The sequence below is a fragment of the Ceratina calcarata genome, unplaced genomic scaffold (genome assembly GCF_001652005.2).
Source record: "Ceratina calcarata isolate Rehan_Ccalc_2016 unplaced genomic scaffold, ASM165200v1 scaffold78.2, whole genome shotgun sequence".
Classification (NCBI taxonomy): Eukaryota; Metazoa; Arthropoda; class Insecta; order Hymenoptera; family Apidae; genus Ceratina; species Ceratina calcarata.
Window position 1 is genome coordinate 790,870 of NW_017179105.1, and position 23,977 is coordinate 814,846.

Sequence of the window (23,977 nt, forward strand, 5' to 3'; positions counted from 1 at the left end):
TATATATATATATATAGGAATATACATATATCTAGCATTGTTGAGGAAACTAGAAAACATGTCCATTTTATACCATTTCTAATGCGTTTCTATCTGCGATAGTCCGTAGGTATAGCTTGGATAGTATTTATCGATAATAATAATTATTATTATTATTCGTTAATTGAAGGAATGGAGACTTGAAAGAAGGCAAAGAGTGTTTGCATAAATAGAAATTATATATAGTTTTTTTTTGTGTAAAGGAAAAGATCGAGAACGTTTGTTGGAGAAGGGAAAGGAAATATTTTACGGTAAGAGACGTGTACCTTTGTTTAGATTGTAATTGTTCTGCTGCATTGAAATCTACGTTCATTGTCGACACGAATCGATGGAAATATGTCTGCGAGATATGATCGAAGCGCAATGTGATAAGAGAGCAGGGCGTTGTATTTAATTAAACGGATTTCTCGTCTTTTTAAATAGCAAGTTAACAGTTATCGTTCCATTCTCACATTTTCTGTTTTTGCAAAGTGCAAGAAAAGCATAATTCTAGTTTTGTTGTTCAGTTGGAAAACGGAACTGACGGTTTGAGCGCAACCATTTATGTTTGAATGCATGCGACAGAAATTTTATACGGTTTGAATAATTTTGTAAGTTTTTGATAAAAGTAAAAAAATAATGAAAAAAATTAGGTAAATACGTAATGTTATATGAATTGATTTTACGTGTAGTTCAAGAAATCTGTAAGCCTCCACGATATTGGTTCAAGATCTTTGCGTTGATTTAATTCTTTTTTTTCATTTAATTTAAGAATTTATCTATTTAAGAAGAAGAAAGCTGACTTTGTTCTCCGCAAAATTATATTATACGAGTCGCTTTTCTCGACGGCACAATGTGTGATTTGTATTAAACTATCACAAAATAAAAGACTCGATACTGATCACATCATGTTGATGATTTTCTAAGATTTATCGTGTTTTTCACAGAATATGAAAATATATATACATATATAAATAACATATATATATGACGCGTATTAATTGTAAGATGCTGTATATTACAAGATGATAGTGCGTATTCGATATAAGTAGGAATTAGGAATACAAGATTTTTGTATGTTCAATATAATTCTGTATATTGTAAACGCGTACTGTCTCTGTTGCCTTTGAGAAAAAAAACGAAATCTTCGGGGCTGAAGTTACACGCGTAATCAATACTTAAAAATATCCGCGCATCGATTGTCGCCGTCCGTTGGGGCCGCAAACCGATCAACCCTAAAACTAAAAATGTTACGCCAACTAAAAAAATAGGAAAATCCCTTCCCGAAAAAATGAATATCCAAAAGAAACAAGTAATCTTACAACTTCGCAGCAAAAACCCATAGACAAGCGTAAACAGAATTAGGTTCGAACGAATCAAGCTCTCCCGATACGATGACGAATAACGATGACACAGACATTTACGAAAAAAATGTAAAGATTTTTGTCAGAATACTACCGCTCGAGACGTTCTGCGAATCCTGCGCGAAAATCGACGCCGATCGCAAGGTAACGCAAGCTTCCTCTCGGTTTAACAAACAGCAATGCTCGATTTGAATTTCCGCAGAAAATATATGTGCGACGCTTACAACAAATGCAACCGAATAGAATAATTACTTCGGAAAAGCCATCCTACTGGTGCTTTCGAACAGACGGCATCTTTTGTGACACCTCGCAAGAAGAAGTTTTCCGCGCTTCGACCCAGGATCTTGCAACAAAGTAAAGAAAAACGCAATAGATCTCCTCTTAACTTTAGAGCATACACTGTAAGCTCTTAACTGGCCACGATTTTTAACCAGCCAGTGGTCAGAGGCCGGTTAATAGGGAGTCTATTGTATTAGGTCAGTGCATACGAAATTTTGTAGAATATCATTTCATTCAAATGATGTATCACTTACCTCTATATATTCCTGAGTGGTCCAATAATTTCATTATCTTACAACAAACGTTTCAATTAATATAATTGTTTTTATTATAAATTTTGTCAAATTATTTCATCTGTAATTTGATATTCGAGGATTGAAACTTCAGAGACGATTACGTTTCGTATGTACCAGCCTGATAGATATTTCATTCCAGTTGATATTATTCGAGACTTCCGAATTTGTTTTCGGGATAAAGGAAGCCTCGAACGGTATCATAACGGAAGTACACGAACTAGTCGAGGTACCGCGGTTTAAGAATTCTAGACGGTGTGAATTGCGTTTTGCTGGGCTACGGACAAACCGGAACCGGAAAGAGCTTTACCATCAGCGGCCTCAGAAACAATTGGGAAGTACGACCACGAGAAACACTATGAATTCGCTATCTCGCATCGCAAAACGCAGTGGTTACATCCTTTTTCTCAGCACAGGGGCCTGGTCCCGCGACTGCTGTCTCGCATGTTCGCTGAGAAGACTAACAGAAAGAAGGTCAGCCAGATAGAGTACCAAATCAGCTTCGTGGAATTGTACGGCAAAGAAGCGAGAGATCTGTTGGTCTCCGATGAGAGTAATAAGATCAAGATAAACGAGCGAGACCCGTTCAAGGTGTTACTAAATATTCAAGTGACAATGGATAGAACTTTATTAGTAAAAATTCTAGGATATCACTGTGGTCTCTATAGATAACGAAAGGCAAGCCCTTAGCAAAATTTTTAATGCCGAGATCAGGAGATCGACCACGAAGGGATCGAATTATCCGATGTCTCATTTGGCCACAGCTGTGATTACGTTTCACGTCTCTAATATGAGCCTAATTACATCCTGGGGCGTGGTAACTACGGCCAAGGTGATCATTAATGAATAATTACTACGCTGCAAGTTCTCTGCATTTGTACAATTTTCGGTCTAATAATTATCCCTTCGACGACTTTGGCTTTAATCAGAGATTCCATTAACACGTTAGATGCACATAGTGGAAGCAGCAGGTACCGGAACGGCAGGGAGGAGTAGTAGTTGTTGGAAAACGGCCGCGGATATCGGCATGGCGAATTTAATGAAGTCTGAACTCGAGCAATTCTTCAATTATATAACGAGGCCGAAATCTTCCTGTATTAATATAATACGATCGAGTAATTTGTTGAGGATCCTAGGCAGCGCGTTCTCGCTTTCGTCCGTAATTCGGTGAGTAAGAATGCAAGTTAAATGTGTTTAAACACGTGTGACAAATTTATTAATCGAGTATAATTGCACACAGATTCATATCTCACGTTCAAATTACAAGGGAAGACCTCGATATCACGTTATCGACTTTGAAGTTTACTGCAAAAGTAGCGAGACTGAAACCTGTTAAAGTGAAGGAGAACATTCAACACCGAGGAGATTTACTAGTGCACAAACTCCAGAACGAAGTGAACGATTTAAAGAAGGAATTAATGTTGAACGATCTGTTTTTACAACAAGAGGCGCTTGTGAACATTTCCAAATCTCGATTGGAACAAATTAACCGAACCATTCTTAGTTACTTGGACGGCAAGATCTCGGACTTCACGCTAATCAGCGTGTCTCAGGCTCAAGCTTTGCTGAAGACTATCAAGGATTTATATGATAGGTTGCATCTCATGTTGGGTAAATATCATACGTTTTTGTTCGGTCTTTAAGAAATCGATTGTTAGGCTCACAGTGAAGGAGGTTGAGGTTGAGAAAATGAAGGAGACTTACGAGAATTTGATGAAAGGCGCGCCGGTCGTTGATCGTTCACTCGAAAGTGATCATAAGGTACTTTGACTCAGCGACTCGAGTTGCATTTGAATTTTAACCGGGATTAATTAAATAGGATACCGACGATCAAACTACTGATGATAATTGGCAACGACTCAGAAGTCTCTCCCAAATTCTTCTCGAGGTGAAACCTCTTCAGCAGGAAATGGGAAAGGAAGAAGTCGGAAGCTTAGTTGAAAGTAGGCCAATCTGATATAATTATCTTCGACGTTTCGTTTGTGAAACATGTACAAAGTAATTTTTGGTATCAAACAGGATCAGGTATTACTTTAGGTCCTTATACAAACGATACAACGGTACGCACAATACAGACACAAAATATTGTGAAAATCGATGACCAGCATATGGGGGCGGTTAGTAAACCATTGTCAATTCATATCGTACACAATTAATTCGATGCATATTGAACAGGCACGACATTTGTTCAACTGCTTCTTAAAAGAGAACATAATGTACACCAAAATTAAGGAGATGTTCGACAAGAGTCAGAAAGCTCTCGCTGGCGTTCATCAAAAATTTACGAACACGATCGACATATATTTCCAGGTGCGTTAGTGGCGTCTAATGCAAAGCGTGCAAAAATGCTAATTCTCTTCGGGGTGTCCCTCAGGTGAAGAGAAATTTAGACGATGCTTGCGACAAGCTCGGCAAGCACCAAGAAATTCGACGCGTTTTGAAATTAGAAAATAGCGACACGAAACTTATTCTCGAAATGGAAAATTCGATTGAGAAAGATATTCAGTGTCACCAAAAAGTTTTAAACTCTTTGAAAGAGGAAATGAGCCAGGTGCAGAAAGAGATCATCGAACTGACCAGACGACAGAAAGAGACGGGTTCGAAACTGGAAGCTGGTTTTAAAGAGTACTGTAAAAGGAAGAACCTTTTATTACATTATACCGACAAGTCGATGAAAGCGATGCTAGAACCTGCCGATAGAGAATCTTTGGAAATAATCCGGCGCAAATACAACAAGCTTCAAAGAACGATGTTGCGCAAGGCGAAGGTAGATTTATTTCGGCAGAAATCCTAGTCAGATTCGTATTCGAATAGAGAATTCGTTTATAGCAAGAAACAGGAAGATCGGAGAAAATGCGACCTAATTCGAAGCGGAGGGGTAACAGTACCAATTTATAACTAACTATTTAATACAAAAAATATTATTCTCTTAGTAATAAGTACTAATATTTAATATACATATAAATCAATAAACGAATTTTTGAGCGACTTTGAATCTTGTTTCATCTCTGTCAAGAATAAGCTTGGCTCCATCGAATCAAAACTTTTGGCAAGAAATTTCGTGTTTAGAAGAGAGCCGCGCTCTTCTAAACCATATGGCTGCATCGGCTGCATATGGCTGACAACGTGACAACTGACAAGCGGCCGCTCGCTTCCTTCTCAGCCAAATTGGAGCCAAGCGGTTGCAAGTGAACGCTAGATAGCGCCACGTGCAACCCCAAAATCGTTTGAACTGCACGAATTAAAGACCAAAGCAGAGGCCAGCAAAGGCGTAGGATATATTATTATTTATATTCTTACGAATTGACGTGCGACTCATCAACTCGAGTGTCATACAATGTTCACGTTCACAGTAATGTCGCTATTAAGACCGTGAACGCACCATGCAAATACAGAAAATACAGTTACTTGGTACATTCCTTATTCTCGTCCTTCTCGCTATTCGAAAATCGAGCGGAGGTTAGTATATTTATTCGCGTTAAGAAACGTTTGCTTTAACAACGTTTATTAAACATCCGGTAGGACACACGCTCACGTTTAAATCTGTAAATTCGTACGTCGACGCGAGTATCGGTTCCGATGTGTTCTTCGAAATTATATACCCGCCGGAGTTAGAATACACGTATAAATTGAGACCAGCAAAAGATTTTGGAGCACCTTTTGTAAGTACATCTGTATACTGACAGGCATAGATGATATTAGCATAAGTACATATAATTACTTGTAAAACTCATAGAATGCAAGCTTCTTGGAAGAAGGTATCCCTTTGGTTCCAACCGATCCTCCTCATGGATGTCAGATAGCAAAGAATGCCAACGAATTGGAAGGCAGAATCGCATTAATCGAAAGAGGTGACTGCAGTTTCTTTGTAAAAAGTATGATAGCGGAAGAAGTTGGATCAAAGGCTGTAATCATAGCCGATTATCATTCGTCTTCTATAGAAGAATCGATAACCAGTTCAGCTGACTATTATTATGTAGAAATGATAAGAGATGATACTATACCGGCGTCGAAGACAGTAAATATTCCTGTCGGGTTTCTGCTCGGTAAGAATGGTAAAATGATCCGGCAAACTCTAGAACGTTTAAATCAACCGTTTGCTTTAATCAATATCCCAGTGAATTTGACTTACACCTCTTTAGACAAGTTGCCTCAACCACCTTGGTTGTTCTGGTGATCAGTCACAGGATTGTTTACTGATTTTTGCGTGATAAATATGTCTAGTTATGAAGCTTTAGTGGTACAAGGAACATGGGAGTAGATGCAATCGAAATAAAATAATAATTATGTAACAATTTATTCGTTATTGCAAAAAGGAGATATGCAGGCTTCGGAGATCCCGATTTTATGTAAATTACTTTGAAATAGGTCGAGTTTCTCTCTCCAACCATTCGAGTGCTTGCGCATTTTCTGGTCCTTGTAAGAAAAGTCTCAAAGTATTTAGACACTTCGCGTGATAGTTATTCAAATATTGAACCTGCAAATGAATTGTAAATGTTAGGGTGACTAAAAAGTGAGACAAATCGAATATATACCTCACTATCTGTTAATAAGGAGAGATCCAATAGTTTAGTTTGTATAGGCACCAATGTGACAGTTTCGAAAGTAAGGAAACCACGGTTTTTGTGATTGTAAGGTGTATCCGCTTTCACCACCAATTCTATGTTTTCCAATCTAATACCAAACTTCTCGTCCTCGTAATAACCTGGCTCTAATAGTTTTATCGACGTTAACTCTACATCTTCGTATCGTCCAGCAATAAAGAAGTCGGTTTACATTTTACCATTTGAAAGAAACATGCCAGGTTGTAGGCCTGGATCATCAGGATAAGGTTTCCAAGAAATACCAATAGGCCCTTCGTGAACGTTCAAGTAGGAACCCACTCCGTGCCCCGTACCATGAAGATAATTAAGACTGTAAGCATTTAAATGTGAATAAACAATATTTTCCATTTTACCAAAGAACTTTCGCATATACCCTACGCTCCACAAGTTCTCCCGTGCAAGCGTGTCGAGATAATTTCCTTGTAGCATCAGAGGGAAAACGGCGGAGGAAAGGCGACACTGTCCTTTGAACACCCTAGTGAAGCATTCGCGTTCGAAATCCGTTGGGGTACCAAAATGCAACGTTCTCGTAACATCCGTGGTACCGTCTTGATATTGCGCGCCGGAATCACAAAGATAAATCTCTTTGTCCGTAATCGTCGCGTCTGTTTCTGGCGCTGGTTGATAATGAATAATTGCACCGTGCGGTCCAACAGAAGATATCGTCGGAAAGCTGAGCCCGACGAAATTTTTCTGCTCTCTTTTGAATAAAATATTTAAAGTCAATTATACCCGAATCATACGATGTAATATAATTTCTCTTACTGCCTGAATTTCTCAAGTTGAGTCGCTCCAGATATTTCCGTGATCGTTCCCTTCTTATTTACAATTTGATCTTCCAGCCAAGCGAAATACTTTACGAGCGCTACCGCGTCTCGTACGTGTGCCGCTTTCATACCTTCCATTTCAACGTCATTCTTTACTGCTTTCATAACGTTTATCGGTGTAATGTTAGTGTGCTTCTTTGTTTTTCCACAGTCAGCGTGTAAAGCATAACTAGAACTATTGCTTATCCATATCTTCTCGTCATCTCCGCACGAACTCGCAACTGTTTTGAGGAACGTATGTATATCTTCGTACGGGTGATAGACAACGTTTGCTTCTTCACTGATCAGCTGTGCTTGGGCCTTTTCAGAAAGTCTGTTCTTATCGATAAATAAATGCAAGGCATCTAGGGTGACAATAACGTATCCAAAGAAAACTGGATTATAAGGTATATCGGAGCCCCTCAAGTTTAAGATGTATGCTACTTCATCCAAATTTGTGATCACCAATGCTTTCACCTCGTTCTTAACCATTGCTTCTCTACAGAATTCCACCTTCTTCCCTGCACTCCGTCCAGAGAATTGCAACGGTTGAGGTAGAACAGTGTTGGTCGTAGGAGGAGGTTGTTCCTCACCCCAAACTTTGTCGATCAAGTTCTCCTCTAGAGGCATCAAGCAGTGACCAGCAGCACTGAGACTAGTATGCAAGACTACCCATTCTGTGTAGCTCATCAGATTGGAATCTGCGCCGATAGTAGATTTGGGTGGCAAATTAGAGAGCAACCATGCAGCCCTTGTTGGAGTGTCCAATAAACCTTCCCTCATTAAAGTCCACTCTTCTGGCGGGTCAAACTCTGCCAGAGCTTGCACGTAGTATCTCCCATCTGTCCAGAGTAGAGCTTTATTCTGTGTAATGATCGCGGTGCCAAACGAGCCGGTGAAACCGCTTATGAACCGAATTCTCTTGTCGTGCTCTCTCATGTATTCCGACTGATGAGCATCGTCCGATGTTACAATCAGAGCTTGAATACCTCTTCCTTTGAGTCCTCCGATCTGAACCAATTCCATCAACTCGCGAAGCTTAATTAATTTCGTGGCACCGGTTCTGTGTGCCATATTGACGTTTATACTGGAAAATTTTCTTCAGGAACTACTAAAATACAATGAATCGTTAATTAATCAAATTAATTTGATCAACTCACTAACATACGTATGTAACTGTTATTATATACGTATATAGTGCTCACAGAGAATATGACAATCACTTTTGTCTCGTATATTCCGATTAAAGCAGGTAGCAACTGTCTATCTTATCGTGACGAGAACGCTTATGTATTATCTATACGAAAATATTGAACAGTTATTTTCTTATCAGTAATATATCAAATGTAGATTTACTTGCTGATGTCTCGTGTTTGAAAATATGACATCTTAAATACTGACCACGGGTTTGCACAAGGTTAGAACTAATAGACTTCGTTTTGGTCAACTAAAAAAAAAAGTATATTTCGGATCTCTGAGTGTTGCGTTAAGAATTTTCCACCGTATATTTTTAAACTAATCACGATCCTTTTTGTTCGTACAAGTTATTGAAAGAAAATTGTTTTCTGCCGAAATTTTGTATATGTACTATATATACATTGCCTACCTGTTTGCATTATTAGATGAGAAAGGGTTGACTTGGGGAGACAATAAAAAATTGAATATAGAATAAACCGCTGCAATGTAAGTACAATGTAATCGTGCGCATAAATTTTCAGAATAACAAATAAGTTTTAAATCTTTTCCAGCATGTTGAGCCTGGCAAGGTATTGCAGCTCAACATTAACAAGAAATAGTGTAGTGAGATTTTTAACAATTAAGAACAATTTGTATTCGCATACTCCAAAGTCGATAATTACAAACACAGGTCTCGCATTAGTAAAAAGGAATTCTATTTATTTAAATAAGGTACTGCGTCATATGTTTAAACATTCAACAGGGAAAACAATAATAATTAACTATTGCTGTTCTTATAGCATTTACTTAAGAGAGGTAGCATTATAGCTTTAGGTTGTGCATCGAAGCCAGCAAAGAAAACGAGTAAGGCTGTGGGGAAATGGCTATTAACTTGCAGTGGCATGGTTTTCGTAGCAGTTGTTCTAGGTATAGTTGTTTATTGTTTTTTTTATTACTGTGCTTGTACAGTCATAAAAGTTATCGTAGATAAAACTTATGGAAAATAGTTTTCGCAAAAGGGAAAAGAGATACTAATCTTAGTGATTAAGATTTTATGAAGCATAACATATAAATAAAGAACGTTGAAAAAATCGCTGACGGTTACTTGACTTTTCCTCTGGACTTAGGAGGTGTAACGAGACTCACAGAGTCTGGTTTATCCATGGTTACTTGGAAATTACTCGGCGAGAGAATGCCCACTACTGAAACTCGGTGGCACGAAGAGTTTGAACGTTACAAGCAATTTCCTGAATATAAAATGTAAGGGCTCACAGAATGAGATAATTCTTGCCAAGAGAACCATCTGTCTTTTCAATTTATTTGTAGCAATAATCAGAATATGACATTGGAGGAGTTTAAGCGCATTTGGTGGATGGAATATTTGCATAGAATGTGGGGACGTTTGATAGGCGCCGTTTTCATAGTTCCGGCGACTTACTTTTGGGCGAAAGGTATGCTGAATCCGGGTATGAAAATCCGGGTGGCCGTTTTGGGTTCACTGATCGGCTTGCAAGGACTAATGGGTTGGTACATGGTTAAATCTGGTTTGGAGGATCGTTTTGTGGAGCCTTCGGACGTGCCCCGCGTCTCTCAGTATCGCTTGGCCGCTCACTTGGGCATGGCTTTTATCATATACACAGGATTTCTGTACAACGCATTAGATTATTTAAGTCCGGCGGAGAAATTGAATTTAAGTAATTTGAATGTTGACATTAGCCAACTGAAATCGAGGCTGAAAAGATTTCGAATGGTAGTTCATTCGACGAAAGGGCTGGTATTTTTCACCGCGCTCTCCGGAGCTTTCGTAGCGGGGATGGACGCGGGTCTGATTTACAATACTTTCCCAAAAATGGCAAACAGATGGATACCGGACGATATACTCGCGGTGTCACCGAGATGGAAAAATTTCACCGAGAATCCAACAACCGTCCAGTTCGATCATAGAATCCTGGTACGTTTGATTGACCGTTCGAATCGATTCGAAGATTACCATATATTTTGTTTACAGGGTATCACGACTTTATCGTTGATAACTTATATCGGAATCGCATCTCGCAAATATAAGCTACCCGGTAACGCAAAAAGAGCTGTAATCGCTGTACTTTGTGCTGGCTATTTGCAAGTTGTATTAGGCATAACAACATTGCTGTATCACGTGCCTTTGCCGTTAGCCGCGTCTCATCAATCCGGCAGTCTTATCGTTTTGAGTTCGATGATCTGGTTGTGCCATGAACTGAAGTATTTGAGATATGTATTGAAATAAAGATACGTCGTTACAAAATGATAAAAGAAAAGTCTTTCAGAATCTCCATCGATAGAATAATTTTATAAATGAGCGCTTATAATAAATTCGTTAATAACAAGTTCGCTTAGTCGATCATAGGCAATGAATTCATACACATTAGTTCATATACAATTCATAAGGTTAAATTCAAGTTTGAAAAAACGCTGCTGTTTATGTGCTAATTTCATCTTTAATTCCTTTCCCTATTGCGTTACATAATCTGATCCGGAATTTCGCGACCTCGAAGTACTACACGCAATTATACAACAGTAAACCCTGCCTATAATCATTAATTGCTATCTAATTATATAATAATAGTTTTGTTAACATCTGAAAAAGTTTCTTCCAACTTCCGATTAGCAATACAGTGAATTCAGATTTACTTTTATTGGCAGTTCTTCTACCTTATCTCCGATCAGTCGTCCTTTAATTTTTATATTTCTTTTCGTTTGGAAACGCTTTTGTATGCATTGGTCCAACATAGCGTTATTAATACTAAGCAATAGCAATATTTAATAGGCGTCCTGAATTGCACTTTCGTTATTGTAACTCTTCCGTTTTTTTATTTACATTTATCGTATTTTCATTTAATTTCCTTTTATATGGCAAATGGCGCCGCATCACATTTTTTTGCTCAACATTACACGGGCATGAGTATTAGAGGAAAATGTATTTTGTCACTCACACAAATACAAACTGTATCACTTAAAAAGAACACAACATTTATATTAAAATCTTCGTATATATGTAATATATATGCGTGAGAAGTATACAATTTAACTGATACTATACACAAAAATAATCTTCTTGTATCGTTTGATAAATCAATTAAAAAGAACTTAAAATGCAGTCTCTTTCAGTATATATTGCGGATAATTCGAATCTTAACGTCAGGAAACTAACATCAGTCTGATGGAATTTATATTAAGAATCTTACGTCTTAGTTACTCTGGTAAAGAGAATATCTATCCATAAATGCCATTACCCTCTCTCTGTATTTTTCAACTTAATTATTATTAGCCGCACATCGTGCTTTAGGCTAAACATCGTCCAACATACTTTGGACAATGTCACTTGAATATAATCAGACAAACAAAAATACATCCTTCATTAGTTGTTCGTATATATCATATTACAAATTATTGTACAAGAAGATTTGTTTGTTTGCATAAAGGAGTGCTAGTTTTTGAACACAATTAGTTAACACTTGAACGGATAGTACACGTACAGCTGTTAAATTCACAGATCTGAAACAATACGTCTATTTGCACTGCTTCAATATAGTGGATATCAAAGAAATGCAAAACGTTTCAAGTAAACATAAAATTTCATATCTTTCGTATGAACGTTTATGTCCATATGTATGTATGTACGTCTAACGATTGCTTCCAGTCATTTTTATCGTTATAGAGTTCGTACGCAATATCCAATTTTATAATCAAGTTGCTTATAAGATTAAATATATTTTTGTTTTGACACTCAAATCGAGAATAGCAGGACCAACGTATCTGTATACATACACATTTTATGTATTACGTATTATACATACACGCACACGCAGTACTATACATATTATAATTTTTATATGATCAATGCATATGAAAAACAAACTTTATCACTGTTGTGTTAGTAAAGTCAATAAATTCACACGCATAATATGTCATTTTTTTAAATAATTATGCCTTATATAATTTTCTGTCTTCCATGCGACATGTAGAGCAGAAGTAAAAATTCAAGTGCTATGAAAAATTGAATTAGTAATATTGATTTCAATGTGTTCACCGTTTTATCTTAAGCACGAATAACACGTGTAATAGTGATTGTGCTAGTAAACTTGTATAAAAAATTATACGTTCTGCTCCACATGCAATTTAATTAATTAGTCTTACATTTTTTCCTGTGCATCATTTAGCTGTGTAGACCTTACGTCATACCTTATTAGTACTTGTAGGAAGGAATCATAGATCTTAGGCCACTACTAGGCCAAACGTGTACTTTTATCAAGTAATTCAATGTTTCGTAAACGTTGTGGGTAGGTTTACAAAAGTTTCTCACGAATTTCGTAAAGACAGAAGTATAAATTGCATGTATTATGCACCGAGGAAAAACTGTTGATAATTTAATCTTGGAAAAATTATAATTGTCAATTAAAAATTGAACAGACTTTTAAAATGGAATCTACAAGAAGTGAGGAAAAAATGCATTACAATAAGCAGCATATACCTTGTTCCTTTTTGTTCTATTGTCCATTGTATTTTTATAATGTTTACGTAGTTCTCCTATTATTATTGTTATTATTAGTATGATCTTTTTTTTTAAGTGTGATTCAATTCTTGCATCGTCTATAATTATGCAACATGGTTTAATAAGCAGCATAGAATACTTTTCTACATGTATACTTAGTTTCTGAAGTGTTACAGCACCAGCACCTTCGTTGGTAGTAACAAATAAGTATATGAATATTTTCGCCACGAGACAAACGTTATCTTAATACCAATCACGTTTTTCACTTTACAAGTTTCTCCAATTTTAAATATTTATAAGAATTCTTCAACAGTTGATTCTTGTATATAGTTAGCACTATATCTTTTTTTTTGGTCTAGTTTATAAATTAACAAAAAAAAATTAAATAATCACAACCCCACAATTTAAACGCAACATCGTTTAATTCCTATTGACATGTAAGCGTGTTATGAAAGTTATATTTCAAGTGCGTTTTATTGTAAAAAAATCACTTTAAGAATTGCTGCTCCGTACTTAACAATGACATGATACAAAATTAAAAAAAGAAACGTGTACTCTTACTTTGTATGCATGTAAGAACATGCTTATCAAAGAAACATGATTTCAGCGTGACGCGCATCCCGTATATTAAGTTCAACTCGTTTTCACTGGGCTGTCGTCTGATTTTTCTGGATTCACAATTACTTGTATTACATAGCCCGGTTGTATTTTCGCTTCTTCTATATGCATTTTATCACCTAATAACTTCCCACCGAAAAACCACCTTTGGCGGGATGGTTCTAAACCTTCTTGACTCTGCTCGCGCAAAACATCAATTCATCGATTAACGCGATGTAAAAGAATATAATTAACGTAACTATATACACACCTGTAACTTCTTTTTAGCAGTGGCAAACGTGTCTTTACTATAAACAGGCAATTTCACTTCTCCTAAGGTGGTTGATAATCTGAGCTTCAACGTCTGTTCAATTCCACTATCTACAGGTTCTATAAATAGGCGAACCGATATTAAAAATTAATTATTCTTCTGAGAATGTTCTTAAATGTCTGCCACATGTTGGACTACCTGAACAGTCGGCAGGAGAGTCTCTTCCACTATCTTCTTTAACAATATTAATTGGATATGATAAGCAATAAATAGGGACTTGATATCTGGTACCCAATTCATCGTAACATTCTGTTAAGAAGCCATTTGGCACAGAAATATTAGCTCCATCTAATATAGCCTGTGCCAGCTGATAATCCTGTGCTTCTGCTGCTGTTGCACCAGCTCTCAGTGCATCCCATATCTCTTTGCGCCCATCGAAAGCTGGTGCAGTATCCCAAAATTCATCTCTTTTACTTCTCAATTGTCCTTCTGTCAAAGGTACATCTGACTTCCACCTAATTACCTCATGGCATAGTGGGTGATTTTTTCTTGAATTTCCTATGCAAATCAAAAATGGATTCATTTCCTTACGATTCTAAAATTCTTTTATCAAATAGAAAGCAGTTTTGAAAATAAATAAAAATTAAGGTAGTAATCTAATGTTAGAGAAGAAGTAATGATCAATGACGAAATTTAGATTTTTATAACATTCAAATGACATTAATAAGTATAATGATATATTTCTAATCAAGTGATTGAACATCACATAATATTCTAATGAGCAGTTGCGAATACCCGTTGTCCTCAACAAGAAATAATATGTAAATACTGCTAAATAATACGCAATAAACGCTAGGTACGAAGGTAATGGAAAAGCTGGACTGGATCTTCAAGGTTAGCTGTTGTTGGTTGAAATTTCTGCGCGTTCAACCGCATCCCATTTCGGTTACCTGAATTTACTCTCGTGGAATTTCCTGTTGTATCGTCGACAGAGGCGTTTCTTGCCCTTGTTATACCTATGCAGCCTCCCATCCTAGGTGGCTGGTGTAACCAAACATTTCACTGAAATTTAACAACACCTCACATGCCATTTTCGTCCATCTTATCCACTACATTACGGATCGGTACCATTAGAGGCGCTATGATCGAATCCCCAATGAACTAACCTAAAAATATTAACATTCGTGGTCGTGCAGACGTTAAAAATTCAAATAAAACGAGTTTTATACAATACAAGTTTCTTTCAATTGATCAAAGATTCCACTGACACGTGTTATGCCAACTTAGCACTTGTGAGCATTTTCTGCTCTAATTTTCATCCGATATATTCCGAATGAAAGGATCAATTAAAAATCCAAGACTTGATAAAATAACGTTTTATTGATACGTCAAGGTTAAGTAACATTGCGAGGAGGCATGATTTACAATGTCTTCACTCACGACTAACGTTTTTAAGGAAAGATTCCTCGATGCTTTTAAGGAGGACGAAACACTGAACACAGTATGCCAAGAAATTGCCTTGGGTATGTATTAATTACCATAATCGTTGTTTCTATAGATGTTGATTGACCTTGATGATCCACACAAAAACTAGAGGCATGCGTTGAAAAAACTTGTTTACAATTTATTGAAATATCATGTTTATGTTGCTGCCCTGAATATACAATAAATTAATAAAATGAGTTCATGATTAATGGAAGAACTATTCTGTTTTATTTAGAGATCCAGTCCGGACATGTAAAGCTTTATGACATTGTAGAAACCCTTGGACCTCTTATAACAGATACAGATATCGAGGTCAGGGAGAAGGGTATTTGTGCTATTTCTACAATTTTATCACATTTGCCCAACGATTATTTGAATGAAAACGAATTGAGTTTCATCGTATCATTTTACTGTAATAGATTGAAAGGTCATTACAGCATCATACCAAAAGTATTGACGGGAATTTTAGCAACTGTAGGTTCTTAACATTAGCATTTTGCAATTAAATATATTTGCTTGTACAGTTAAATTAACTAGCATGATTGTTCCAGGTTCAAATGACTCATTTATCTAAAGATTCACCTGAACGTTTATTGAGAACATTTTTCGACAACGTTTATTGTCAAAATCAACTAACACCTGTTCGCTATACTATATATTTGATATTTATAACATTGTTAGAAAAGAGAATAGAAGATTTAAAAGCCATGGGACCAGATTTTATTTATGTGGTTATCAGTTCTATCGACGGGGAGAAAGATCCTAAAAATCTGATGCTGTTGTTCAGTATACTTCCACGCTTTATGAAAGAATTTAAATTAGGCCATTTGGCCGAAGATATGTTTGAAGTGATTTCATGCTATTTTCCAGTTGACTACAATCCTGTAATTTGACCAACCAATCAAGATTATAATTGCCCGCCATTTATGAGTATGAATTATAATGTGACTTGACATTTTTCAGTCTGGAACAGAGGGAATAACGCGTGATGATTTGGCAGAAAAATTGGCATCTTGCCTGTGCGCTGTACCAGAATTCGCCGAATATTGTATGCCGATTATACTGGATAAATTAAACTCCAGTGTTAAAGTTGCCAAATTAGATTCTTTAAATTTGTTATGTAAAGGTGTATATACGTTCGGTGTGAACGGTCTTAAAGAACACTTGACAGAATTATGTTCTTGGCTGAGAAAGGAAATTATGTCAGGGGAGGATTTGGAAGTAAAAAATGCGAGTCTAAAAGCACTCGCAGCTATAATTGAAGTTATATCGAGCGATACTGAACTTTGTGAAAGTAGTATCGATTACATCATCAAAGATGTAAAGCCATGTTTGTACGATGCACAGCTTAATTTGTTCAAGCCGAGTGTAAAATTGTTGGAATGCATTGCAACGGTTAACAAAGAAACGTGTGTACAAGGATTACAGATAATAATGCCATTATGCCTTGGTCAATATTCTACCAAAACTTCGATGACTGATAAAATAATTTATATTGAAACACTGAATACGTTTATTAAAATTGCTGCCGACCATGGATTTAACATTAAAAGTAAGTATTATATCGTAGCGACATAAATACTTTAGATCTAACAAGCTGTTTCTTTAGATGTTCCAGAATTAGCATGGACAGATATTCCTCAATTGTATTTAAATGATCTATTGACACCTAATGAAGAATTGCAGTCAAAGATATTGTCCGGACTCACGCTGCAAAAAAAGTATTTGAACGAAGTACATCGCAGCTCATTATACAATCAAATTTACAGTTTGATTGAATCGAACTCGAATGAATTAAGAACACTTTGTCATACATCTCTTTTAAATTTTGCGATGTTATATCCATGTGAAATAATAACATTGATCAAGGAGAAATACCAGTTGAACGATGGTAAATTAACATACACTTACAATTGCATATGTTTTATGTAAATATAGATTCATTTGTCATATTTCAGGTGAGGAAACGAAAGTACAAATTCGTAAATTAGAAGTACTGGCAGCCGTTGCTAAAACACACAGGTTAGGTAGAGAAGTACTTCCACAAATTGTATCACAGACAAATTCTGATAACTTTGAGATAAGCTGCACAGCTTTATCGTGTCTCCATAAGCTGGTTGCTACGAAACATATTGACTATGACGCTCAACATTATTTGTATGAAAGATGTAATATTATCGAAAAGTTATCTGCCCTTAATATCAGTCCTACGGATCAGAGATTAGATTTAATTTTGAATATTTTTCGACTAATCGTACGAAACTTTACGTTCGAAAAACAACAAAGAATTGCGAACAGATATGTTCCGATTTTAAGCGGACAAGCTTCTGAAGTCGATGCCGTTTTCACAATTAATCTTCTCATTCCTTTACGCAAAGACATCGATTTAGCAATAAATAATAATTTGTTCGAAAATCTTTATAATTTAGCAGTCAATAGTGTTCATTCAAATGTAAGACTTATAACGTGTAAATTTGTTGCTGTTATATTAAACAAAATGAACATTATTAGTGAATACTTCGAACACATGTTATTGTACTTTAATGATAGGATAAAAGATAATTTGGGTTCAGATAGTGATATCGATGTAAAAAAAGCAACAGCTTCTTTGAAAGTGTGGATAACAAAAGCCATAATTACGAAAGGTTTCCATGATGTCGAAATGTTTTTGGATGAAGTATGTAATAGATGACCGATATATTTTATCGTATTTTAACAGATTTAACGTATTTTAACACTGTGTGTTCACAGCTTACAGATATTTTGAGACACGACCAAGTGGGCCAATACGTAGGTACCGAATATAAGATTTTAACGAGTAGACACGAAGACACTTTGGTCGCAGAAAATTTTTGTAACATTGCCATTTTTTACAAACAAAGAGTGTTCGAACATTTGATTAGAAAAAAATCTGAATTCGAAAATTCATCGAAGCAGAACTATTTAACAGCATTGGTAGAATTGCTGGAGGAAGTACCTATAGAACTTCTACTTATGCATTTATCTAAGGTACTGATAATACATCAAAATTAATTGCAACAATTTGTAATAATAACGAATCTTCTTTACAGTTGGTTTCGCTACTAATAGAATCACTGTCTCTCGATAATGAACAGCTAATCTTTTCAGCATTAGTCACACTGAATAGTTTACTTGAGACTGAACACGTCATATTTGCTGATAAAATACAATGCTTTATTCCAAGGTTTCTAACGTTATCTACGTATAGAACGATGGTAATATATGCACGATAAGATTTCATTATCATAACGTATATCGTAATGTATATCTTATCGTTCGTCGAATATTGCAGAGAGTCAGGATTGCAGCTTTAAATTGTTTAACAAATTATTGCAATTACCCAGTTACTTTAATTAATACATACAAGGACGATGTATTAGGAAAGCTAGCGATTACAATTGATGATCGGAAACGTTTGGTTCGGAAAGCCGCGGTAAGAGCAAGAACACGATGGTTTTTAATTGGCGCACCAGGAGGAATTAAAGAACAATGATCTGCCTGAGTTGCATTCAATAGACTGCAATCAAAGTTTTTGTATCTAATAAATAAAAGTTACAAAATTTGTACTTCTGACGTTTTTCATGTCTTTAAGATTATTGTACACGACTTCAGCCTTTCATGCATCCATTTATGTATGTATGTTAAAAGAAAAATGATTTCTCTCGCTGTACTACTTTTTCTTATAAGAGTAAAGAAACTGATTCATCATATTACATTTGTCCTATATTGTATCTATATATACATAATGTACATAATTGAATAAAGAATTGATTTCTTTAATGGGATTGAAACCTGAAAGCTACTCTTTAATGCATTTAGTATACCAGAAGCATGGGTGATGGTAAGACTTAACTTGCAGTAATTTCTGTACTTTTCGAATCGTTCGTTATGACTTTGAAAAATTCTGTGGGAAGTTTGTGTCTCAGATAAATCTACTTGTAGGTGTAGCAAAAAATGGTGCATACAAATATGAAGATGGTACAAAGTACATTGGAGATTGGAATACAAAGGGTTTGAAGCATGGTGCTGGATCTTTACTCCTTCCAGATGGGACACGTTACGATGGTGGTTTCCAAAATGGATTGTGTTCTGGGTTGGGAGTTATAGTGTTTCCAGATGGAGCAAAGTAAATATTACAAGACGCTTCAAATCTTATAATCATCAACTCGTTCACGTATTTTATATGTTAGATATGAAGGAGAATTCATGCAAGGTTGGTTCCATGGTCATGGTGTGTTCTGGAGGTCAGATGGAATGAAGTTTGAAGGAGAATTTCGCGGTGGTCGCGTATGGGGACTAGGTAGGGTATTCGAGATGATGTATCCTTTGTGTTACATCGACAAACTGTCCTATTTTTAACTGTCTTTAGGATTAGTCACGTACGCGGATGGGTCACACGGTTTCCCAAGAAACGAGGGGTTCTTTCAAGATTGTAAACTCGTACGTCGTAAACATTGTCCTGACATAGTACAGAAGGCACAGAAGATCTCAATGATGGCTCGTGCCCAATGCAGTTAAACATTTAGACGCGAATAAGAATAATTCGATCTTAATAAAGTTATGTGACATGTCGTGTTGTCTTTCATTTATCAATTCCAAAAACGTATTACTAATGTTGACAAAAGAGTCACTGACTGACTAACTAATACCTGTAACTCAAAAAATGCTTTTTTATACTGCATGCGCAGTGTTACGTATTACACTAATTCAAATACTTCGTAATTGTCTAACGTATGAGATAAAAAAGATTGATATTGCTTTAATTATCTATATATATATCAAATAGTCATATTATACTATTTGCATCTTGAAGTCCACGGGACGCACGTGATCAGGCGATTGCAAAATAAGCATACGTAATGGTCCATAGTACGTATATATAGAGATGCAGAGTAGCTTACTTATCAAATTTTCAAACTGGTATGGTGAATACTGTAAGAGACTCAAACTCCGTAATATACCAAAAGGTACAACGTACAACATACATACATCCATATCTCGTGTGATAGGTGTACTGATCGTATTGATGTCTGATACGTGGTGATGTGTGCGTTTAAATTTTCGTAACACGGATTCGTGACGTCATAAATCTGATGTTACACGTGGGTACGCTAAAGATTAACATAAACCAACGTTTTTATCATATTTATGTCCGCATTATACTGAGAATTTAAAAGGCAAATAAGGGTTAAAGGAAGGAGGGCTTCTCGCATCAGCAATTATTACGAGATGTTTTCCAAATGAGAGTCTACAGTCGAACCGTTATCGTGTAACGTTGTTGTTCTCGTCGCTGTGTAAACTCACACAGATATTTGGACTGTGATGCAAGTTGCACTATTTTTTATTAACTCCAAGTATTAAATAATGAAGACAATTTGATTCGCCCTGTGAGACAATATGAATCGATACCCGTACTGTAGCACCAGTTCGTCGAAGAAACGATATCATCGTTTGATAATGACATAGTTGATTTCTCTTTAACGGTAAAAATTTGTTAAGTGTTACACGTGCCTCTTCAAAAGTGCATTTTCTGTTTCGAGAACTGAATCACGGCTTGAAACGATGTCTCCAGGTAAGGACGTAATACTTCTTGCCATGATACCGTACATAATACAGTTATTACAGCATTCTATCGCTTCGCTTCTCTCGTTGGCTAGCGTAAAGGTGGTGCTTGTATTTTGATCCCTCTCGTGTTTTGACGAGCCAATATCTATTCAGGGTCAGTATCGTTTTCTCTTTTTCCTTGTTTCATTAGAAATCTAATAGGAACCCGTCGTCTTATTATCACGATAGTGTCATGATAATTTTTCATGTCGTCGCACTTACGATTTGTTGTATGCACTACTTACTTTCTGGGTTACCGTTAACGATTATTACTGCACAATACGAGATCGATTCATGTCAACTGTAAACATTGATTTATTGGCAACTGCATTGCATGTGTCACCTCGACGTTTTAACGTAATCAGCGTTCTTGATGAACGATATTACAAGTCATTACTTTCGGAGCGATTAATGATGCGTAATAAAGGGATATTTCATTGTTATTAATAGGAGTCATAAACTACTCGAGTTCGAATTCAAATTGTTTGAAAATAATAATGTGCGATATTTGTTAAATGCAACTTTAAAAGCAATAAAATAGGTTTTTAATTTATATATACATGATTTTCATTTTCTAGTACACATAATTAACGAGTAATCTTGGAATTAACCGTTTTTCAAGGTTGCTGAATCTCAAGTAGCTATTTAATGATACACAATGACTATTCAAGGATTTGAAAGTAGACTGCAGATCGTGTGTATTTTTTACACTATTAATACAATATTTTTTCTGGTTTACAGTTAAAGGATTAAGTATTGCGTTCCACAGGATTATAAATGACTCGAAAAACAGCGATGAGTCCTCAAAGTTATAAAAATCACACAACAGCTAAAGCTATGGCATCAAATGGTTACAGTGGTACTGAGCCTCCAGTTAAGGAGCTCAAAAACCATTCATCTCCTTGTGAGTCTTTCAAGTGTATGTGTGTTTAGAGTAGCCACTTTTATTTTTTATTATTATCTATTCCTTTCATATACAAGTATCACCTCAACTTATAAACGAACTAATGTCAGACAGATATCCTTGATAATAATTATTAATTTATGTAGCATTTAAATCTTGTTTCGTTTTTTCTTGCTCCCAATGTATTTGCAGCTTACGTTCTTTCGTTTGCTTTTTATATAGATAAAATTAATTCATTTTTGCATCCGTTGCATTTTGTTTGCTTATTGACCTTTGAAACGTATTACTTTTCACGATTTCTATTCAAGATAATAAAGCTTTCTCGTTTCATTAGCAATGCCATGGTTCGGTATGGACATAGGAGGTACACTGTCCAAGTTAGTTTACTTCGAACCTAAAGATATTACAAGAGACGAAGCAGATTCAGAAATGGAAACGTTGAAGAATATTCGCCGGTATTTAACTAAAAATTCAGCATATGGAAAAACAGGTCATAGAGACACACATTTGCAAGTATGTTTCCTGAATAGAATACATTCATTCCATTGATGTTAGTATTGCAAATTCTTATCGTGCTGCTGCTTGTACTCCTTTCAGATGGATAATGTTTGCATGAGAGGTCGACGCGGTACCTTACATTTCATCAGGTTCCCTACAAGTGAGATGGGGAACTTTTTAGCATTAGCACGTTCCAAAGGAATGGCAAATCTTGTAACAACAGTTTGTGCCACCGGCGGTGGAGCATACAAGTTTGAAAAGAATTTTATACAAGTAAGATATTGTTCGTTAGAACGCAATTTGATATTGTAAAAATCAGAATATAATTTATGCCTATTTTGCAGGAAGTAAACATGAACTTAGCAAAATTTGATGAACTAGATAGTTTAATACGTGGTATCCTTTATATGGAGACAACAAATCCACATGAATGCTATTACTGGTCTCATCCTACGGATGATAGTAAATGCCAGAAGATTCCATATGATTTTTCTGAACCTTATCCGTTTGTAGTACGTTTCATTTCCTTCGATATGAAATAATATTGTACAATAGTATGACTAACACTATATTTTTTGCAGCTTGTAAATGTAGGGTCAGGCGTAAGCATATTAGCAGTTTACGGGCCAGACAATTATAAAAGAATATCTGGTACCAGGTGTGTTTTTTTTTTCTTAATAGTACAGATGCAAAATATTCATTTAAGGATATAAAATAATACGTTCGTTCTGTATTTAGTCTAGGTGGTGGTACGTTTTTAGGATTATGTTGCTTATTAACCGGATGCAACACTTTTGAAGAGGCAATAGAATTAGCAACCAGCGGTGATAATAGTAGAGTCGATAAGCTCGTTAAGGACATTTATGGTGGGGATTACGGGCGTTTCGGTCTTCCTGGAGATCTTGTCGCCAGCAGGTAATTCATTTTATACTCATAAGGGTTCATCGTTTATTGAATACACATCAACTTATAACTGTACATATAGTTTCGGACAGATGAATTCTAAAGATCGGCGGAATGCAGTTAGCAAAGAGGATCTCGCACGTGCTACGCTTGTTACAATTACAAACAATATTGGTTCTATCGCGCGTATGTGCGCAGTGAATGAAAAAATTGAAAAGGTAAAGAAAGTTTCCTCTGAATGTATTTACGATATTTATTTTTCAATAGTAATGTTGACTGATATTTTTAGGTAGTGTTCGTAGGGAACTTCCTTAGAGTAAACCCTATATCGATGAAACTTCTGGCCTATGCTATGGACTATTGGTCTAAAGGAACGATGAAAGCTTTGTTCTTAGAACATGAGGTGAAATATATATAAAATATTTTTTACACAAATCCAGAAAACAAACGTGTTCAATGATATTTATGTATTTTTTCTTCTTTAAGGGTTATTTTGGTGCAGTAGGATGTCTGCTCCAATTTAATGGTGAAACAAACTAAAACTCCTAGGTAGATGAATAATATGTGACGCGCGTATCCCGAGTCGGCGGGTTAGGTGCGCCGCCGAGTGGTTACGCGGTCCTCGT

At 36.1% G+C, this 23,977-nt stretch overlaps 7 protein-coding genes across 18 annotated transcripts in view; 5 read left to right on the plus strand and 2 right to left on the minus strand.

The window, feature by feature from the left end:
* Positions 1 to 6: 6 nt before the first annotated feature.
* On the plus strand, positions 7 to 4,999 carry LOC108630560 (uncharacterized). Of its 2 annotated transcripts, XM_018033911.2 has the most exons (9): positions 7 to 1,526; positions 1,585 to 2,786; positions 2,904 to 3,121; positions 3,195 to 3,548; positions 3,613 to 3,715; positions 3,774 to 3,897; positions 3,974 to 4,071; positions 4,130 to 4,264; positions 4,329 to 4,999. In XM_018033911.2, the coding sequence occupies exons 2-9, from the start codon at positions 2,700 to 2,702 to the stop codon at positions 4,746 to 4,748; spliced, it is 1,539 nt and encodes a 512-aa protein (XP_017889400.1). In that variant the 5' UTR covers positions 7 to 1,526; positions 1,585 to 2,699; the 3' UTR covers positions 4,749 to 4,999. The 2 variants fall into 2 exon arrangements, with proteins under 2 accessions (XP_017889400.1, XP_026674114.1); XM_026818313.1 differs by having other exon boundaries at positions 7 to 2,786; positions 2,884 to 3,121.
* A 213-nt stretch (positions 5,000 to 5,212) lies between these two features.
* Positions 5,213 to 6,910, plus strand: LOC108630637 (PRADC1-like protein). The gene is made up of 3 exons (XM_018034044.2): positions 5,213 to 5,413; positions 5,477 to 5,616; positions 5,691 to 6,910. Exons 1-3 carry the CDS (start codon positions 5,338 to 5,340, stop codon positions 6,129 to 6,131), a joined length of 657 nt encoding a protein of 218 aa, XP_017889533.1. The 5' UTR covers positions 5,213 to 5,337; the 3' UTR covers positions 6,132 to 6,910.
* On the minus strand, positions 6,233 to 8,661 carry LOC108630630 (xaa-Pro aminopeptidase ApepP). The gene is made up of 6 exons (XM_018034024.2): positions 8,570 to 8,661; positions 7,324 to 8,475; positions 6,932 to 7,258; positions 6,738 to 6,868; positions 6,490 to 6,665; positions 6,233 to 6,431 (listed from the first exon to the last, which is right to left on the minus strand). The coding sequence occupies exons 2-6, from the start codon at positions 8,436 to 8,438 to the stop codon at positions 6,309 to 6,311; spliced, it is 1,872 nt and encodes a 623-aa protein (XP_017889513.1). The 5' UTR covers positions 8,439 to 8,475; positions 8,570 to 8,661; the 3' UTR covers positions 6,233 to 6,308.
* On the plus strand, positions 8,398 to 10,822 carry LOC108630631 (cytochrome c oxidase assembly protein COX15 homolog). Of its 2 annotated transcripts, none has more exons than XM_026818314.1 (7): positions 8,398 to 8,532; positions 8,987 to 9,047; positions 9,113 to 9,272; positions 9,341 to 9,467; positions 9,668 to 9,800; positions 9,867 to 10,491; positions 10,549 to 10,822. In XM_026818314.1, exons 3-7 carry the CDS (start codon positions 9,114 to 9,116, stop codon positions 10,801 to 10,803), a joined length of 1,299 nt encoding a protein of 432 aa, XP_026674115.1. In that variant the 5' UTR covers positions 8,398 to 8,532; positions 8,987 to 9,047; position 9,113; the 3' UTR covers positions 10,804 to 10,822. The 2 variants fall into 2 exon arrangements, with proteins under 2 accessions (XP_026674115.1, XP_017889518.1); XM_018034029.2 differs by lacking the exon at positions 8,398 to 8,532 and adding an exon at positions 8,690 to 8,781.
* Positions 10,823 to 10,847: 25 nt separating this feature from the next.
* On the minus strand, positions 10,848 to 15,464 carry LOC108630636 (ubiquitin domain-containing protein 1). 2 transcript variants are annotated; one of them, XM_026818319.1, is made up of 5 exons: positions 15,384 to 15,464; positions 14,887 to 15,102; positions 14,135 to 14,494; positions 13,937 to 14,055; positions 10,848 to 13,863 (listed from the first exon to the last, which is right to left on the minus strand). In XM_026818319.1, exons 2-5 carry the CDS (start codon positions 14,966 to 14,968, stop codon positions 13,702 to 13,704), a joined length of 723 nt encoding a protein of 240 aa, XP_026674120.1. In that variant the 5' UTR covers positions 14,969 to 15,102; positions 15,384 to 15,464; the 3' UTR covers positions 10,848 to 13,701. The 2 variants fall into 2 exon arrangements, with proteins under 2 accessions (XP_026674120.1, XP_017889532.1); XM_018034043.2 differs by lacking the exon at positions 15,384 to 15,464 and adding an exon at positions 15,205 to 15,292 and having other exon boundaries at positions 10,993 to 13,863.
* On the plus strand, positions 15,348 to 19,479 carry Mms19 (MMS19 nucleotide excision repair protein). 2 transcript variants are annotated; one of them, XM_026818311.1, is made up of 10 exons: positions 15,348 to 15,459; positions 15,657 to 15,895; positions 15,973 to 16,305; positions 16,385 to 16,973; positions 17,031 to 17,312; positions 17,380 to 18,098; positions 18,173 to 18,430; positions 18,493 to 18,657; positions 18,735 to 18,875; positions 19,385 to 19,479. In XM_026818311.1, the coding sequence occupies exons 1-10, from the start codon at positions 15,363 to 15,365 to the stop codon at positions 19,388 to 19,390; spliced, it is 2,829 nt and encodes a 942-aa protein (XP_026674112.1). In that variant the 5' UTR covers positions 15,348 to 15,362; the 3' UTR covers positions 19,391 to 19,479. The 2 variants fall into 2 exon arrangements, with proteins under 2 accessions (XP_026674112.1, XP_017889512.1); XM_018034023.2 differs by lacking the exon at positions 19,385 to 19,479 and having other exon boundaries at positions 18,735 to 19,019.
* Positions 19,480 to 20,183: 704 nt separating this feature from the next.
* fbl (pantothenate kinase 3 fbl) overlaps positions 20,184 to 23,977 on the plus strand; it is a 12,643-nt gene continuing 8,849 nt past the window's right edge. Inside the window, exons 1-11 of one of the 8 annotated variants that reach the window (XR_003389881.1) lie at positions 20,561 to 21,014; positions 21,068 to 21,161; positions 21,788 to 21,965; positions 22,285 to 22,463; positions 22,548 to 22,721; positions 22,793 to 22,960; positions 23,030 to 23,106; positions 23,187 to 23,363; positions 23,434 to 23,569; positions 23,641 to 23,754; positions 23,838 to 23,975. Coding sequence is in view for 7 of the 8 variants with exons in the window: in XM_026818318.1 (XP_026674119.1) it covers positions 21,824 to 21,965; positions 22,285 to 22,463; positions 22,548 to 22,721; positions 22,793 to 22,960; positions 23,030 to 23,106; positions 23,187 to 23,363; positions 23,434 to 23,569; positions 23,641 to 23,754; positions 23,838 to 23,891 (1,221 nt within the window). In the remaining variant the exon portion in view is untranslated. The other 7 variants (XM_018034039.2, XM_018034033.2, XM_026818318.1 and 4 more) reach the window with 7 other exon arrangements.

What these genes read in the sequence shown, in the direction of transcription:
- LOC108630560 (XM_018033911.2), top strand. Translation starts at nt 2,700, where the DNA reads ATGTCTCATTTGGCCACAGCTGTGATTACGTTTCACGTCTCTAATATG. An exon ending in GCGTGGTAACTACGGCCAAG is followed by an intron (nt 2,787 to 2,903) that starts GTGATCATTAAT and finishes TTAACACGTTAG; the next exon opens with ATGCACATAGTGGAAGCAGC. An exon ending in CGATCGACATATATTTCCAG is followed by an intron (nt 4,265 to 4,328) that starts GTGCGTTAGTGG and finishes GGTGTCCCTCAG; the next exon opens with GTGAAGAGAAATTTAGACGA.
- LOC108630637 (XM_018034044.2), top strand. Translation starts at nt 5,338, where the DNA reads ATGCAAATACAGAAAATACAGTTACTTGGTACATTCCTTATTCTCGTC. An exon ending in TATTCGAAAATCGAGCGGAG is followed by an intron (nt 5,414 to 5,476) that starts GTTAGTATATTT and finishes AACATCCGGTAG; the next exon opens with GACACACGCTCACGTTTAAA. An exon ending in AAGATTTTGGAGCACCTTTT is followed by an intron (nt 5,617 to 5,690) that starts GTAAGTACATCT and finishes TAAAACTCATAG; the next exon opens with AATGCAAGCTTCTTGGAAGA.
- LOC108630630 (XM_018034024.2), bottom strand. Translation starts at nt 8,438, where the DNA reads ATGGCACACAGAACCGGTGCCACGAAATTAATTAAGCTTCGCGAGTTG. An exon ending in GAGAACTTGTGGAGCGTAGG is followed by an intron (nt 6,869 to 6,931) that starts GTATATGCGAAA and finishes AAATGCTTACAG; the next exon opens with TCTTAATTATCTTCATGGTA. An exon ending in TGGCATGTTTCTTTCAAATG is followed by an intron (nt 6,666 to 6,737) that starts GTAAAATGTAAA and finishes TAAAACTATTAG; the next exon opens with AGCCAGGTTATTACGAGGAC.
- LOC108630631 (XM_026818314.1), top strand. Translation starts at nt 9,114, where the DNA reads ATGTTGAGCCTGGCAAGGTATTGCAGCTCAACATTAACAAGAAATAGT. An exon ending in ATTCTATTTATTTAAATAAG is followed by an intron (nt 9,273 to 9,340) that starts GTACTGCGTCAT and finishes CTGTTCTTATAG; the next exon opens with CATTTACTTAAGAGAGGTAG. An exon ending in TTTCGTAGCAGTTGTTCTAG is followed by an intron (nt 9,468 to 9,667) that starts GTATAGTTGTTT and finishes CTCTGGACTTAG; the next exon opens with GAGGTGTAACGAGACTCACA.
- LOC108630636 (XM_026818319.1), bottom strand. Translation starts at nt 14,968, where the DNA reads ATGGGAGGCTGCATAGGTATAACAAGGGCAAGAAACGCCTCTGTCGAC. An exon ending in TTCCACGAGAGTAAATTCAG is followed by an intron (nt 14,495 to 14,886) that starts GTAACCGAAATG and finishes TGATTTGCATAG; the next exon opens with GAAATTCAAGAAAAAATCAC. An exon ending in CTCTCCTGCCGACTGTTCAG is followed by an intron (nt 14,056 to 14,134) that starts GTAGTCCAACAT and finishes GCCTATTTATAG; the next exon opens with AACCTGTAGATAGTGGAATT.
- Mms19 (XM_018034023.2), top strand. Translation starts at nt 15,363, where the DNA reads ATGTCTTCACTCACGACTAACGTTTTTAAGGAAAGATTCCTCGATGCT. An exon ending in TTCCAGTTGACTACAATCCT is followed by an intron (nt 16,306 to 16,384) that starts GTAATTTGACCA and finishes GACATTTTTCAG; the next exon opens with TCTGGAACAGAGGGAATAAC. An exon ending in TCGAAATGTTTTTGGATGAA is followed by an intron (nt 18,099 to 18,172) that starts GTATGTAATAGA and finishes GTGTGTTCACAG; the next exon opens with CTTACAGATATTTTGAGACA.